Genomic DNA, 18226 nt, shown 5'->3' with positions numbered 1-18226 from the left:
GGGCCCCACTGGTTGCAAGACAACCACAGCCTCCTTTCTCAAAGTGACATCCAGCATCCTACCCAGCAAGGCTGAGAATCTCTGTGGATGCTGCCTGTGGATCATCACCAGCTGCCTAAAACAGGATCAGGCACACTTGGGACATGCAACAGTGTCCTTCCTGCAGGAATATTTGATTTGGAAGGGGCCTTGGATAAATCCCTTCCTCTCTTTGAGTCTGTTACTCTACCTGCAAAATGAAGAGGTGGGGTCAAATGAGCTTTAATGTTTGAAATCTTGGCAGGGGAATCTGCATCTTAGAAGCAGGGTGATGTCTGGTAGGATACAGCAGTAGGCTGGAAATACAGACCACTTGGATGCACAGCTTCCAAGGAGGGGAAGACATTTCTAGGCTAAGAGCTACTCAGAAAAGTGGCAGCCAGTCATTATGGAGACGACTGTCCAAACAGCACAGATTTCAAGATGTGGCATATCCCAGGCTTGAAAGGAAACTGCAAATATAACCAATGGTGGTATTGACCATTTGTGTTTCTGTGTCCTAAATGCAAATGGAAGAGGAAGAGGAAAGAAGGGCTCAATTTCTGGAAATCGAAGCTATCATGTAACCTCATCCCAGCATTTGCTAAAGAAACAGATTTACCCACTTGCTCCTGAATGTGTCTCTATCTTGCTTTCCAAGAATATAAGTATTCTTTCACCTGGACAGCCATTGCTATAAATTTATACATACATTCCACCCTGCTCTTCAGGAGACAAATTAGACCTCTTACAAGTCTGGTAGATCTTAAAAGCAACCATCTGTCATTTATGGAAAAACTGGTAAGATCTGAATCAAGTCTAGTTTAACTTATAGGGTTACACCAAAGTCAATTTCTTAGTTTTCATAAATGTACCATAGTTATAGAACATGCTAGCATTAGGGAAAGGTAGGCTGAGCTTTATGGGAGCTCTTTGTACTAAGTTAATAATTCTAACTATAAATCCAAAATAAAACATTTTTGTTAAAAAAAAGGCAACCAATCTTCAATGTCGTTTTCTTCCAGCTAGTGCTGTCTCCCACGTTTCACAGTTAAGGGTCTTGAAAGCACAGCCTTGTGTAGTTGCTGTTCCTACCTGACTACTTTTCATTCCTCTAATTCTACTACCAAAACACTTCTGGATTAGCACAAATCAGGATCACCAATTACTTCTTTACAATTTTCATTTCATTATTTTTAATTTATTACTTTTCTCAATTACACAAGTATTTTTAAGAACTAATTGTGGGGGGGGGGAGTCATAGTCAGTATAGGAATATATATACCTTGAATATATGCTTCAAGTTTCTCTATTTGACTCCTCTGCTCCTCGTAACCAAGATATCCGTTGTCAACAGTTTGCTGCACATGCTCTCAACTTTTCCCTTATTTTTATACAGTATCTTTTTTTTCTACGAAATCATACTATACTTACTATTCTACACATAAGTGCTTTAATCATTTAATGTGCTTTTGATACCTTTCCATGTTACATAAAATCTTAACCATATGATATAATATCATATATAACATATGATATATTATTATAATGGATGTAGATACCATGATTTACTGTTTCCCCACCAATGAATATCTGATTTTAAACATTTCAGTATTACAAAGAATCCTGCAATAAATATCATTTTACATTTATTTAATTTCACTTGTGTTTCTCAGTGATCATTCCTACAAGCAGAATTGCAGGATCAATGGGTATTAAACATATCCAAAATTTTAATAGGCATTGCCTAGTAGACTTTATCAATTAAAAAATCTGTCTACTGTTTAGGTTATAATTTATATCTCAGTCATTTAAATTTATATCTCATTGATTATTAGTAAGGTAAAAGGATTTTTTTTTCTGTTTTTTGTTTCTTCTTTAATCACCTGCTCGCACCCTTTTACCTCAACTGCCAATTGCAATGGACACTTCTCCTTTATTTTATTTGATCTCTCTATAGCATCTGATGTTATTGACCACTCCCCCCTTTAAAAAATTTCCTTCCTTAGTTTCCGTGACATCCCTTTTTCCTAGACTTTTTCCCATTTTTTTCTAGCCATTCTTCAGGTTTTTCTTTTTAAACAGGTTTCTCTTCCTTAGTTCCTCCCTTATATGGTGGGGTCCCTCAAGATTCTGCCTTTTTGGGTCATCCTCTTTAGTCGCCTTACATATTTTTCTATAGATGATGTATTTCACCCATCTAGATGGATGATTCACACCCTATAACTCGAGCCAGATGGCTCTCCTTACCTATCACTTCTACCTGGAAATCCTACAGATATCCTAAACTCATCCTTGTCTAAAGCTGAAGTCTCCCCTCACTCCTCACCCTTTTCCTGAGTTTTCCCTCTTGGTGAATGGGACAGCTATGCTTTCTGCTGTCAGACGTGCCTGTTCTCTTATGCCTCCACACTGGGCACCTGCCGCTTCCTCTACCACTCCTTTGCCCCTTTGTTTAGCTAATTCCTAGTCATCCTTCAGGCTCAGTCAGACACCACTTCTTTTGGGACGTCTCCCTTGACATGACATAGTCCAGGTTATGAGTCCTTCCTTAATTCTCCCCCAGCACCTTGCACATTTCTTTAAAATGGTACTTACCGCACTGAGATTCTAAATTCTACTTTCTGGGACTCCCTGGTGGTCCAGTGGTTGGAAGTCCAGCTGCCAATGCAGGGGACACAGGTTCGATCCCTGGTCCAGGAAGATTCCACATGGCATGGAGCAACTAAGCCTGGGAACCACAATTACTGAAGTCCATATGCCTAGAGCCTGTGCCTTGCAACAAGAGAAGGCGCTACTGTGAGAAGCCCAAGCACCAGAACTAGAGAGTAGCCCCCACTTGCTGCAATTAGAGAAAAGCCTGCACGTTGCAACGAAGACCCAGTGCAGTCAAAAATAACATAAACAAAGATTTAAAAAAAGAGAATGCTATCTGATTTTAAAAATAAATAAAATGAATCCTACTTTCTAAACTCTAAGCAGTTCCTTGAAGGCGGGGACCACATCCTATTCCTCTTAGTGCTTTCAGGACCTGACACATTAAAGATGTTCCATAAATGCTTATCTCCACTTGCGGTATCAACTTTGGTTATCCGACTGTCTTGATTGGACAACCTAGTTCAATCAGGCCTTTAGCCCATCACTACCAAACAGCACAGAGAGACCAATGATCTTCATGTTGCCAAATCTGATTGTTAATTCTTAGCCTATCTGTGTGTTTGACTCGATAGTTTGCCTTTTGAAAACACTTTCCTCACCGGACGTCTGGTACTGCATTCTCTTTTTTTCACTGCATCTCACCAGCTGCTCCTTCTTAAGTCTCCTTTGCTGGTTCTTCCTTCTCTCTCCAACCTTTAAATGGCAAGTTGCCCTTGAGCTCAGTACTCAGACCTCTTTTCTAGCTACACTCAATCCCCAGGTGATCTCATCCATTTCTTATCTTTACAAACCACTGATACTTTGATACACACACATCTCCTCTCCAGGCTGGATCTCTTCCAGTTACAGATTTGTACATCGAAGCTCCTATTTGACATCTCTACTTGGAAGTCTTAATAAAGAATTACATTTAACATGTCCAAAGCTAAGCTTCTAACAAATATTTTCCCTTCTCTAAACTTGTTTTTACTGCCACCTTCCTGATCTCACTGGAATTTTTCCTGGTGTTTGTGCCAAATGCATTGCTGCAATTCTTCCTCTCTACCTTCAGTATAAATCCTGACCACTTCTCATCACCTATAGAGCTACTGTGTGCTGTGCTATGCTCAGGCACTTCAGCTGTGTCTGACTCTGTGATCCATGAACTGTGGCCCGCCAGGCTCTTCTGTCCTTGGGATTCTCCAGGCAAAAATACTGCTGTGCGTTGCCATGCCCTCCTCCAGGGGATCTTCCTGACTCAGGGACTGAACCCACATCTCTTATGTCTCCTGCATTGCAGGTGGATTCTTTACCCATTGAGCCATGTGGGAAGCCCATATAGCTACTACTCCAGTCCAATCTATTATCATCTTTTGCCTAAATCACTGCAATTGTCTTATAATTGGTCTTCACGCTTTTGCTACTGTTCCTCTAGTCTCTTCCTCCTCTTTTTAAAATTTCAGTCAGATCACATTACTCCTTTGCACAAACCCTTCAAAGGCCCCCATTTAATCAGAATTAAGGTCCATGTCCTCTGGACATGACATTTCTCTTCTTATTCCTCAAATACATTTAGGATGTTCTTGCCTTGAGGCATGTTCACGTTCTCTTATCTTCTGCCTGAATTATTTTTCTCCCACGCTCCTGTCCTCAGACCTCTGCTCAAATGTCTCCTTGACCACTACACTCATCCCTCTTACCTGCTTCATTTTGTTTTATACCTGCTACATCTTTATTGTCTGTCTCTTCCACCAGAATATAAACTCCATGCGGGCAGAGAAGTAATCTGTATTAGTGTCTAAAGCAGTGCTTGGCATATAGTGGGCACTCTGAATACTTGCTAAAATGAATGAGTGAAAGGAAAAAAGGAATGAAGAAAAGAGAAAGGGGAAAAATAACAAGCAAGAGAGAGAGTAGGAAAGAAAAGAAAACCAGCAGTTGAGTGAAATGATGGTAAGTTTTCTTACAGTGCACCAGAAGGGCTCCATTCTCGAATTACAGGAAAATTGTCAAAGACCCAGTCAGCATTGCCCCCTTGGAGAAGACAAAGTGACAGAGGCATGCTTTGCACTCATTTAAATAGGTTAGGTGCTGAAAACTGCCAGGAGGATATTTTTGTAATGCCAGACAAATGAATTCTTGCCCAAATATGTGAGGCTTTTCCCCTCATATGAAGAAATCAAGTAAGATTTCAAAAGAAATACACTACCCAGCCAAACTGGAAGTTAGCCAGCGGGAAAGTACAAAATGGGTAGAGCCGAGAGCTGGTTCTGAGGTTTTCGCCTTTGGTGGATCCTGCTGCTAAGAAATTTGCTAACTAGACTGGGTCAAGAAGTTTGCTTTAAACAAAGAACCCAGGGGAATGACAACAGCTGCACAGCTGCTACCATTTAAATGCAGAGAGACTTTCTGGTTGTTTGATTTGGAAAAAAAACAACAGCCTAGGAAGCCCTGTCTCCTGACTTGAGCAGAAGCAGTAAGCCATTTTATAACCACGAGCAAAGTACTTGGCCTTCTGTCTTTCACTCAACTCAGGAAAGAAAAAGAGGCTCAAAGGAACACCTCAGGGAAAAAAATAAGATTCTCTGCACCTGAGCCAAGTTCTCCTGAGCAAATGGTTCACCAATGAGACCAGCTGGCACAAAGGCCTGGCTCAGCTGATGTGGAGCCCACGGTCCCGCAGAGGCCGCAGGTGGCTGGGCCACATGAGCTGTGACCACGAAGTTCCACATGTCGCAGGGCTTCCAAATACTTACACTTCTCTTCTTTTCCATGTTTGCGTCTTCCGCTGCTTTCTGGTACCTTAGAGAAGAGGGGTGGGGGGGAAAGAGAATATTCTCAAATTAAACTTAAATTTTTACACTTTCAAACTTCAAGAAAACCACATCTGCACACCTATCTCTCCCAAGGATTATCATCAGTCACCTGTCTCAAAAGCAAAGAATCGGGGCAGCCCTCACTTCCTGCACTGTTGCAGTCAACTGCTCTAAGAGAAAGAGCCAAGACAATGAGGACAAACGCTGGGAAAATGGAGACAGCAGAAAGCCTGGGGTTTTTAAGTCTCAGTTTCATTACTTAATGTGATCTGGGGAAAGTCAACGTCTCTAAGCCTCAGTTTCCTTACCTAGAAAACGATCTACTATAATGCTGGGAAGAATAAATGATGTATAAAAACGTATAAAAAGCCATGTATATAAATGCTTTGGAATTAGTCAAAGGATACAGTATTACATTAACCCTAGGTTGCACTTTCCCCACTCATTAACGCCTCTAAAATTTTACAGTTCTTGTCAGCCAAATGATCAAGAAGTAGTCATACGGCCTGTACATGTGTAAATGTAGCCTAAGCCATTGGTACTGTCGCTTTTGCTCAGTTAAATATATCTGAAGGTATTATGAAAGTGAAAGTGAAGTCGCTCAGTCGCTCAGTCGTGTCCGACTTTTTGTGACCCCATGGACTGTAGCCTATCAGGCTCCTCGGTCCATGGGATTTTCCATGCAAGAGTGCTGGAGTGGATTGCCGTTTCCTTCTTCAGGGGATCTTCCTGACCCCAGGGATCAAACCCGGGTCTCCGGCATTGCAGGCAGACGCTTTACCGTCTGAGCCACCAGGGATGCCGCTGAAATGTCTTTAATGAGAATACACTTCGATTTGCCATTGAGAGAAAAATTGTTTTCCTTTTTTAAAATTTATGTGTAAGAGTGATTTGTGAGAAAAGTTTCTATGCTAAGCAAGCATTATTCCTTTTAATTAACAGTATTTTTTCTTTAGTGATGCATAAAATAATGGCCCAGCCTACAGTTGATGGCATCTTAGAGTTGATGAACAGGCTTCTATAATTTTCTTCCTTTAATTTTACTATTACTTTCAATCATTTTATTTTATCATTTTTACTATTTGCTCAGGAGATTCCTGAGGAACAACTGAAGTCCCAGGGCTTTTCAGGGGTGATCAGGTTTCCTCCATTTGAAGGCAAAAAAGGCTTGGGACATCCAGGCCACAGCAAATCTCCAGACCACTCAGAACGGTCTTAATGGGGCTTCCTCAGAGCCTCTGAGTAAACGCTGAAGGCAGCACTATCACTAGAAGAGTCAAACGCTGAAGGCAGCACTATCACTAGAAGAATCCCCACCACGTGAGGCCTGCATGCCTACAACTTACTGATTTGATTCCTCGGGCCTGCAGGCCTTGAACCCACCAACCTAACCCCAACCCTAGAAAAGGGCTTGGTCAATGGGTCACTTGTTCTTTCCTTAAGGCAGACTTTCAGAATTTACAAGGCATTTGGGCAGGGAAAAGGAGATGAGACAAGAAGATAAAAAACAATATGGGAAAGGGTCCATTCCCTAACTGAAACTAACTTTCAACTCATAAATACCTTCACAAGCTGAAACTAACTTTCAACTCATAAATACCTTCACAAGCTCAGAACTTCCTTAGTGTGTGTGTTAAATGGAACAACCTCATCCAAAATGGAAGCCAGAGGAAACTCCTAGATTTAACATCATTACTTTCCTACTACGTAACCTGGGTTATATAAGTTGTTTGGGCCTCATCCACAAAATTAAGTGATCGTGAGAGGATTTCTAAGGTCTCCTCCAGTTCTTACTACCGCTTAAAGTTTAACAATCAGGTAGCAGTGTCTCATTCACTAGACTGAGTAATACTCTGAAAGTGAGCAGAGTTTTCTTAAAGGGCAGGATGAAAGAACTTCCAAAAACAATTGGGATTTCACTGGCCACAGCTATGGAAAAAAAAGGGATTAGAACTGCTGTAAGTCAAATAACAAGCTAGAGAGATACTTGAAACATATTACAGACAAAAGGGTTATTTCCCTAAAATACAAAGAACTCTTACAAATCAGTAAGAAGTCAACAAAAGAAACTTAGTAGAAAAATGGGCATAAACATAAACACAGAGTTCATAGAAAATATCAAGTGACTCAAAAAATAATGTTCAGCCTCAAAATAAAAATTCAAACAACACTAAGAACGTTTCTTATCTAATTAAGAAAAAACATTTTTTTAAGGAAAAAAAAAGCCAATACACTGAGGGTAAATAAATAAAACCTCTAGGGAAGGCATTTTGTCAATTTTACAAAAATTACAAAAGCCTAAATGTTACAATTTGCCAATTCTGTTTCCAGAATTTATCTTATAGGTGCACTCACATAAGCAAAAGTAACTTTTACATTAGATTGTTTGTCACTGCACTAAATATAATAGCAAATGACTGAAAACAACCTGAATGTCCATTAGCAGCAGACCGATAAATAAATTATAATGTATTCATGCAATGGAATACTACACAGCTATATAAAGAACAAAAACATGGTTGCACAGTGTAAATGGACTTAATGCCACTGAAATGTATACTTAAAATGGTTAAAATGGTAAATTATATGTTATGTATATATTACCAAAAATTTTTTAAAAATTGAGTGTGGTAACAGCATAAAGACAGTGATATAAGATCAATGAAATGGAATAGAGAGCCCAGAAATAAAACCTCACATATATGGTCAAAGGGTTTTGACAAGGGTGCCAAAACCATCTAATGGGGAAAAGACAGTTTTTTCAATAAGGCAAACCATGAAATGCCAAAAATATTTGAAAATCATATATCTGATAAGAGATTAACATCTAAAATATATAAAAATTTAAAATAATACTGCATTTGCAACATATTTAACAAATAATATTGTACATACTGTACTGCATCTACTTTTCTCCATTTTAGAGCAGCCTGAGTTTTCATTCAAGCAATAGTGAAAGTGTTAGCCACTCAGTCTTTTTGACCCCATGGACTGTAATCCACCAGGGTCCTCTGTCCATGGGCTTTCCCCATGCAAGAATACTGGAGTGGGCTGCCATTCCCACAAATCTCTGGGGGATTTTCCTGACCCAGGAATTGAACCTGGATCTCCTGCATTGCAGGCAGATTCTTTACCATCTGAGCCACCGGGGACCCTTGTGGCCCAGTGGTTAGGACTTGGTGCTTTCGCTGCCATGGCCTTGGTTCAATCCCTGACCGGGAAACTAAGATTCCACAAGCCTCCGCAAGCCAAGTGGCACTGGCAAAAAAATAAAATAAAAAAAAGTATGTTCTAGGCACTAGAGAAAAAATAGTGAAAGAAATAACCAAAAAAGGCATAGTTCCTGCTCTCAGACAGCTTATGGTTTAAATATTAAACACATACTATAGGGATAAATCTTTCAAAGATGGACAGAGTATTATTAAACAACCTAACAAAGGAACTGAATTGAGAAGGCGGGTGTGGGGTAAGGTGGGGTGGGGTGTGTGTGTGTGTGTGTGTGTGTGTGTGTGTGAAGAAAAGCAATTGAGAAGGAGGGTGTGGGGTAGGGTGGGGTGGTGTGTGTGTGTGTGTGTGTGTGTGTGTGTGTGTGAAGAAAAGCAACTGAGAAGGCGGGTGTGGGGGTAGGGTGGTGTGGTGTGTGTGTGTGTGTGTGTGAAGAAAAGCAATTGAGAAGGCGGGTGTGGGGTAGGGTGGGGTAGTGTGTGTGTGTGTGTGTGTGTGTGTGTGTGTGTGTGTGTGTGTGTGTGTGAAGAAAAGCCTTGCTGAGGAAATGACCTTTAGGCTGAAATCTGCAGTTTGATCAGGAGTCAGCCAGGCAAAACAAAGCAAGAAAAACATTCCAGGCATAGAAAAAGAGCACACACAAAGTCCCTAAGGCAAGACAGTGTCTCCCATGCATAAGATAGACAAAGAACTCCAATGTTACTGAAGCACATTGAGAAAGGCAAAGGTCAGGAGATGATGCCAGGCATCAAGGGCTTTGCAGGCTATTCTAAAAATTTTGAATGTAATCTTAGGTACAATGAATGAATGGTCAATGGTACAATGAATGGTCATTAATCCAAGCTATGTTTTTATTTCATTTTTTGGCTATGCCGAGTAGCATGTGGGATCTTAGTTCCCCAACTAGGGATTGAATCCATGCCCCCTGCTGGAGAGTGCAAGAGTCTTAACAACCTCCGAACAACTGAGAAAGTCCCCAAGCTATGTTTTCAAAAGAGCACTGGATGCTGTGTGGAGAATGGACCGGAGTCGGGGTGCAGGATAGAGGTAGCAATGGTGACAGATGATGCTGGAAGGTCCAGGGAGGTAGCACAGGAGAGAAGGTGAATAGACATGAGGTATATTTCAGAAGTCGAATCAACAGGGTTGGTAATGAGAAACAAGTCAGGAATGATTCCCAAGTTTTCAACAGCTGAGTCAATGGACGGAGGAGCAAAGCTGGGGACGTGGAGGATGAAGAGTTCTGTGTTAGCCATGCTAACCAAAACATCCCCTTGGTGGTAACAGTGATTAGATACATGTTCTAGAGCTGGAAAGAGAGATCTGAATGAACAACACAAATTTAGGACTTGTCCATCCATAGATGGTATGAAAGCTGTGTAAGTGTGTGATATCATCTATGAAGAATGTGCAATGTAAGAAAAGGCTCAGAACTCAGTCCTGGAGACACTAACAATTAGCAGTCAGAACATGAAGAAGAGGTTCTCATTCTCTGTTAGAGAACAGAGAAGGAACAGAGGTAGGAGAATGAGAAGCAACAGAGGTAGGAGGAAAAACAAGAGACTTCCAGAGAAACCACGGGGAGAAAAAATGTGAGGAAAAGTGGCAAGAGGTCATCTAAGATGAAGGCTAACAAACATCTCCTCAATATGTTTTAGATAACTTTTCTAAGCAACACAGAAGTCTTTGGTAACCTTGGTAATCCTCTTCCATTATAATTTATTAACCCATAGTCCTTTTAATGGACATTTGGATTGTTTACAGTTATCTATCATTACAAATAGTGCTTTGGTGAATGGCCCTGTGTATTTTTTTTTCCCCACTTGTACTAATGTATTGGAAAGTGACAAGTGAAATGTATCTGAGAGTCCCTGAAAATAGAAATGCAGAAACACAGCAGATTAGAGCTAGAAAGGAACTAAAAGTTGGCCTTGAACTTGTGTTTCCACACTCCTTGGGTAATAATCTACAGTATATTACAGCAATATAATACAATATATGAAAGCCAGAGCCCAATCAGCAGACAGGTTGATTCTTGGTCAACTGTCCTCCAAGGCAAGGAGAACAATTTACACCATGGTTAGTTGGGTAAATAAGCTCAGCGGTTCCCTTCCTTTTATTGTCTTAATAGAAACACAGATTTAAAGAAAGATCAAAACAGTCTTCACCTTTAGTCCTGTTCTTTTAGCACTGAGGCATCTGTAAGATACAGGTGTATACGCCAATGGCAGTCTTGAATTGTATTTTGAAACTCCCATTCAAATATCACCACCCTTTATTTGTAATGAAGTACTTGCTAAACAGTGGATACTCAGGGAGAAAGGTTCCACACCACTGCTTTCTTTCAAGTAAGGTCCTTGGTACTTTTACATTGTGACACTTTAAATGCTAAGAGATATTGAGGTACAATACTTCTGAATTCAATGTTAGATTAGGATTCAGGCTTTAGATTTTCTTCAAATATGCTCAGAGCAGTTAGTATTATTCTGACACAAAATGTGAAGGTCTCTGATGGGGAGGGAAAAGGCATTTTAAAAGATTCAAACCTGAGGGAAAAAATATTTGTCATGAGATTTCTATAATTAAAAGCATATTCCTCTTCCCTTCCTAGATTTTCTTGTCCTCCAGTCTCCTCTTCACATACAAAATTTAATCTTGCAACTGCTTATTAATGCTCAGCTGCGAGGCAGGCAGCTGATGGAGGATGCTAAAATTATCTGGGGAGTAATAACTGTCTCAAACTTTTCTAAGGCCAGAGAACGGAGTTCCTGAGCCATGACTCTTTTGCTTGTATGCCCTCAAATAGAGGAAAGGTCTCACTGAGCCAAAAAAAAGAAAGGGAAAATGGAAATTCCCAAGTTTTAGGCAATGCATTTTCTTCTGGAACAATTTCACCACTAAAATAGTACAGAAAAGCAAAGAAGTAGAGATCTGAGGGTCAAAGTTTTTCTTAATGATGGAAGGACAGTCACAGAAAACTAAATATAAACCTGCTCTTTCTTGGGTCTATGGAATGGGTAAAGTTATAACAAGAGTGGGAGGAGCAGGGACAGGAGGGGAGGCATGGTGGTGGGGGGATTAAGTGTCCTGGGTTAAGCTCTGCCACTATCTTGGGGTGTGATCTTTCGTCATAAATGCTGGATCTCAAGTTTCTTATTTGTCAGAGGAATGGGACAAAGGTTAGCTAGATCAGTAGTTCTTTTTGCTGGAGAATCCTCTTTTCAAATGATAACTTAGAACCTCACATATTAAAGGGATCAAAGCAGGACCTCTGGGGTGAAAGGTCACATTCATGGTCCTTTAGATCTTCCTGCCTTCCCAGAACTGACCTCTGAAATTCCTCTAAAGAACTCAATTATGATAGTTTGAAAACCACTGGGCTAGATTCCCTTCATATGAGTGATGGGCTCCCCTGATGGCTAGGGGTGTCTCCAATGCAGGAGACATGGGTTCAATCCCTGGTCCAAGATGATCCCACAAGCCTCAGAAACACTAAGTTGGTGTGCTACAGCGATTGAGCCTGCTCTCTAGAGCCCGCAAGCCACAACCACCGAAGCCCAAGCACATGGAGCCTGTGCTCTGCGACAGGAGAAGCCTGTGCACCACAGCTAGAGAGAAGGCCCTCGCTCACCGCAGCTAGAGAGAAGGCCCTCGCTCACCGCAGCTAGAGAGAAGGCCCTCGCTCACCGCAGCTAGAGAGAAGGCCCTCGCTCACCGCAGCTAGAGAGAAGGCCCTCGCTCACCGCAGCTAGAGAGAAGGCCCTCGCTCACCGCAGCTAGAGAGAAGGCCCTCGCTCACTGCAGCTACAGAGAAGGCCCTCGCTCACTGCAGCTACAGAGAAAGCCCATGCAGCAGCAAAGACCCAGCATAGCCAAAACAAGGAAAATAAATTCATTAAAAAATAAGTTAAAGAGAACCAAGAAACCAAATTCTACTAAAAGAGTCAACCTTTAATCAAGCAAAGGATTCTTCCATGCTGAAGTCACTGGTGAGTGAAACCAAAGCTGGCTGTTCAAACTGACTCATCAAGAGCATCCTCCTTATTCAGATTTAATGCTTTAGATAGTACAGAGGCTTAATGAAAGAAATCAATCTGGAGTTATAAAGCACTCATGAGACATAAGCTATGATGCTACAAAAATGACTCTTATGTACATAATTATGTGCAACGTTATTAACACTTAGAAAGCAAAGCCCAGCTAATCTTATAAAGAGCAGCCAGATAAAGCTTTCTCCAAATAACATTTTTGTATTAGCCTCTGATCACAAACCTCCCAAGGTTTCCTAGGGTCTCTTAACTAGACTTGTATAGGATTTACTAATTCTAAACTCCATTTATTAATTCTAATTAAAGAATTAGAATTCTCTAAGAGAGACTGTTTCAAAATAAGAGAAAATGAGGTCAGTAGTGTTAGAAGTAGAAATTAATGTACGCTTTGTGGAAAGAAGTCCTGCAATCTGCTTTGGGAACCTACTGTGAGTGAATCCTCAAAGCCTTAAGCAGTATCAGCAATATGGCTCTATCAAGTATGAAACCTGGAGAAGAAATCCAGGCTGATTCTCTGGTTTTCACTGTTGTAAACACCCCATGCTCTCTCCCATTTCTGTGCCTTACTCCCTATGACTGTTCTTCCTCTGCCATGTCACCACCATCCTCCCAGCCTACCAAATAAAATTCTATTCATCCTTCAAAACCAGTTCAATAGTAGGATCTATGCATCAGAAGAAAAGTACTAGACAGACACAAAATATTAACTTGGGGGCAGGTTAACTCTACACCTCAGTGTTCTCAACCATAAATTAGGGATCAGGTCCTTCCTCATATAGTTTTTTATTAGGATTAGAAATAATATCAATTTCCATCAAGAATCTACCATAGTACCTGGCACACTGCTTCTGATTAATGGGTTCAGGATTTACAATTTTGCATAACTGCCATTTGCCCTTAAAACGTTTGCGGTGAAAAGACAGTCACCCTACTATGCTGTGAGAAGGTGGCCTCTAAGGTTCCTTTGCATTTTCTCTCTGCAAGATTAAGAAGCCCCTAAAATGAGCAACTTTTTTCAACTTCCGCTCATCAGTGCTACTACAGGCCCCAAATTCTCTATCTTGAGAACTGTCTGAAATGGATGACGACAGAATAAAACCCTGGGACGGGAACTGAGGAAGGGTAAAAGTTTAACTAAAGTGACTGACCGAGTTAGGCGGGGAAGGAAGTGAAGCCAAGAAAAGGACCAATAATCATGGCCTGGGTATTCCAGTTTGGCCAAAGAGCAAGGTCAGTGGGAATAAGAAAGTAGAATAGGTAGGACAGGAGGCTCTAATTAGAAACTAGGTTTTCTAAACACATATTTCAGAGACAGATTCTGGGTGATGAGAAGGTTGGGACTAGATACACGGGCATGGGAGACAACGAGCAGATGGAAGACATATGGAAGATTAAGAAATGATGAATCCACAGGAATTTCCTAGTGGTCCAGTGGTTAGGACTCAGTGCATTCACTGCTGTGGCGTGGGTTCAATCCCTGGTCAGGGAACTAAGATTCCGCAAGCCACATGGTGCATTATTAATAAATAAGTAAATAAATAAGAAATGAAGAAATGATGAGTCCATACTATCAGACAGGTCATTTATGTGGGTCGGTGATTCTACACTGGCCCCAGCAGACATTTGGAAGTGTGTGGGAATCTTCGTGGGGTTTTCCCCTCCCCATTTTTTTTTTTGGCTGTCACCATATCATGGGGAACTATTAGCATTTGGAGGAAGGCAAGATGATGAGCATCCTGTACAAGGAAGATCTGCCTCATCCAAAATGTTGAGAAATACTGAAGAGAAAATGAAGTGGGAAGCTAGGGTCCCCCAGGAAGGCAAGGAGCTTGGCACACCACTGCCATGATGGGGAGGATAAGGATACTATGGTTAGATGTAAGCTTAAAGCACAGGTTTAGAACTTCAGATCAAGGCAGGAAAAAAAAAAGAAAAACAAAAACAATGGATGGGAAACAGTAGCTGAGAGATAGCACCCCTGAGTCCTGGTCCCAGAAAATTTCAGGGTAGCATGCACACACAAAAAAAAACAGGCACGACTCAGATAGAATGCATGTCAAGGGAAAACCAAGTTCAGTGAAAGAGAGGTGGGGCTGGGGAGGGTGAAAAGGGCAAGAATGTGGAGAAGTTTCTCTGCAGAACAGAGTTTCCAAATCCCATTAATCATATCTCAACACTGTCTCAAAACCTCCCCTTCCTTTCCACTCCTCCCGCCCCCACCCTCAATAACTTTCATGTGGGTTCTCAAGAGAGTCTCAGAACTGTGTCTCCATACTATCAGTCTGTCACCTTTCCAATATATCTTTTACATTGTTGCCAGAGCATCTTTCTAAATAGAAGCCTAATCATTGTTTCTGCTGCTTATCTAACTAAATCCCAAACTCAGCATGGTACTCAAGGCCTTCCATCATCTGTCCTAACTGAACTGTGCCAATCCCTTCTCCCTTCTGTATTTCTTCATGCTTGACTGCTTGCTTTCCTATTTCCTTTATTCACGTTTAGCGTTCATGATCCTTTACTTGAATCTTTACTTGAACTGCTGCTGCTAAGTCGCTTCAGTCGTGTCCGACTCTGTGCGACCCCGTAGACGGCAGCCCACCAGGCTCTGCCACCCCTGGGATTCTCCAGGCAAGAACACTGGAGTGGGTTGCCATTTCCTTCTCCAATGCGTCAAAGTGAAAAGTGAAAGTGAAGTCGCTCAGTCGTGTCCGACTCTTAGCGATCCGATCCCATGGACTGCAGCCCACCAGGCTCCTCCATCCATGGGATTTGCCAGGCAAGAGTACTGGAGTGGGGTGCCATTGCCTTCTCCTACAAATAACCCTTATTTGTTCTGCTTTATGTTCAAGTTCACAAGTCCATCTCTTCCATTACCAGTGCTTCTTAAACTTCCCTGAAGTTAAAAACCACTAGACTATACTTGTTAAAAACACAAATTCTTGGGGCCCATCACAGATACATAGAATCAGAATTTTTAAGGGAGGAGTCGAGAAGCCATACCAGATGGCTTAAAATATGTCCCCCCAAATCTCTGACATTTCTCCCACCAAAAGGTAGAGTCAAATTCCCCTCCCTCTGAATATGAGCCAGGCTTAATGATTCAGTCCTAATGAAGAGAATGTGGTAAGAGTGATACTGAATAAATTCTGAGGGTGGGTCATAAAGACTACATAACTGCTACTCTGACTCCCCTCCTTCTTTGTCCCTCCTTCCTTCCCTCTCTGGATGCTTGCCCTTGAAACCCAGACAAGCAAGCCAAGCAGCCACATGGAAAAGCCACGTGCGGCTATTCTGATCATGGCCCCAGCTGAGAGCCCAGATGACTGCCAGCATCCACCACCTGACTTATGAGTGAGTAAGCCTTTAGATGACTATGGCCCCAGTTCTGAGACACCGAGGATGGTGAAGGCAACAAAGGCAAGCACTGCCCTAATTGGAGACTCACAGCAAAATAAATGCTATTATTATTTTAAGACACTAAATTTTGGAGATTTTTTTTTCTGTGCAGCAATAGATAATTGGAACACCATATTATTAACAAGTATCTCACACGAGTCTTGAAATGAAGGAAGTTTGAGGACTTCTACTAATATAAATTATACTAAACTATATTGTTACATTCCTTGAGGCCAGGAGTTAAGTCTTAATAGTTTTTCAGATCTGGATTCTTTTTTCTGCAATATCTTTATTGATTTTCTTTTCTTTTTGATAAGAATATAAGTTTGAGATAAATTTACAGCAATATAAAATGCATAACATAGAAGGGGAAAGGGCTGTGCACTCTCCCTCCGTCTCTACCCCACCTTAAGCGATACCCACGGTGAACAGGTCAGATGGGCAGTGTTTTCCACAGAGCAGGTGGTTGATGGATTTGTCATTGAAGAAAAGGTGACAGTGGTAGGTTACAGAAACTTCCTACTGGTATTTAGCTGTGCTCTAGATAGAGCTCCCACAATCACTTTCTTTAAATCTTTCCCATCTTCCTTCTTTTAAATGTATCTCCTCTAAAGTAAGAAATTCTACTTAGTGAGGTAAACGTACCCATCTTCCCTAAGCTCTATGGCATCTCTAGCTGAGTGAAGTTAACGTGCTTACCATCTCACTAACTTATCCCATTCCCTCAACATTTGCTGAGTGCAAATATGTTCTAATTGTCAGGCTACACACTAGGAATATAACGTATGAAGGAAAGGGGCCCTCATATCAAAAAACCCATAGTGCAGAGCAGGGGTCAACAAACTTTTCCTTAAACTGCCACATAGTAAATATTTTAGGCTTTGAGGGCCATACGGTCTCTGCTTTAAATCTGCTGTTGTGGCACAAAAGCTGCCACAGACAATACACAAAAAGACATGGCTGTATTCCAATAAACCTTCATTTACTAAAATAGGCAGCCAATGGACTGCAGTCTGCCTACAGAGTTTACACCGGTCAACAGAGCCTTATGCAACGGTGAAATGTCTCTGCAATATCCAGTGTGGTAGCCACCAGCTACACATAACCACTGGACAGTTGAAATGTGGCTAGTGCAGCTGATGAGCTGAATTTTAACCATAATTTAATTTTAATTAATTGAAATTAATTTAAATGAATATGATTTAAATTTATTTTAATTAATTTAAATTTAAATAGCCTTATATGTAGTGTCTACCCTATTAGACAACGTAGGCATAAAGTGCATCTAACACTCCCTTCAACTAAAAACCTGCCTCAAAACTTATCTCAAAAAACCCCCCAAACCAAAAAAAAAAAAACAAAACCCTCACCTCAACCAGAAAGCCTTCCTGGCAGCTTCTATCCATGGTGGCCACATACTGCCTCTCATCCTATATCTAGTTCTTACTCCCATTCATTTTGGACTTGCTAACCTTGTGATTAATAACTATGTGTTTCATAATTCTCTCCTGTGTTTACATCTCTTTCTTTCCCAAACTGAACAAAAATTCGAGTACAGAGAATATATCTCCTGATTATTATTATCTTCCTTTATCACAGAGTCTTGTGTGGTACTCAAAATCCAGAAGGTGCTCCAGAAAGTCATTAGATACCATGTCCTTCCTTTAGTGATCTCCCTGACAGGTGGTAATGTTTGCTCAAGACAGATGGTCCTTTTGGGGCCAGGATCAGCACTTACTTGGAGAATATTTCTACGATGGCCGATGAGTTGTTCTTGTTGACAAGAGAAAGTTCTTTGGCTGTAACCCTCAACGATAGAGAAGCCCATTGCCGTCTGTTAAATGGAGTTGGTTCCATCTTGTCTACAGATACTGAAGTACCTATGTGATAAAGAAAGTCAGAATATTAGGCACAGAAGAGAGTTCTCCAGCATCCAATGACTGGCAACAGTGTGGTGTAAGTGAGAGCAGAGAGCCCTGGAGCAGCAGACTGTATTCCTCTACCGGTTCTCTCAAAAACTGTAACCTAGATCAGATGGTTGAACTGGGGTTGTAGTTTCCTGTAACATGAGAAGGTTAGATCAGG

At 41.2% G+C, this 18226-nt stretch overlaps 1 protein-coding gene across 1 annotated transcript in view; it reads right to left on the bottom strand.

Annotated features, from left to right (window-relative positions):
- The window catches only part of LIMA1 (LIM domain and actin binding 1), a 57856-nt gene extending 39858 nt beyond the window's left edge, over positions 1-17998 (bottom strand). The window contains exons 1-2 of the mRNA XM_052640130.1: positions 17880-17998; positions 5412-5457 (exon numbers count right to left, since the gene is read on the bottom strand). Of these exons, the coding sequence (XP_052496090.1) occupies positions 5412-5457; positions 17880-17998 (165 nt within the window). The remainder of the gene's footprint in view (positions 1-5411; positions 5458-17879) is intronic.
- Positions 17999-18226: the final 228 nt, after the last annotated feature.

This window comes from Budorcas taxicolor, chromosome 5 (genome assembly GCF_023091745.1).
Source record: "Budorcas taxicolor isolate Tak-1 chromosome 5, Takin1.1, whole genome shotgun sequence".
Taxonomy (NCBI): domain Eukaryota; kingdom Metazoa; phylum Chordata; class Mammalia; order Artiodactyla; family Bovidae; genus Budorcas; species Budorcas taxicolor.
The sequence above is the reverse complement of the archived record's forward strand: the minus strand, read 5'-3'. Positions and strand labels throughout refer to the sequence as shown.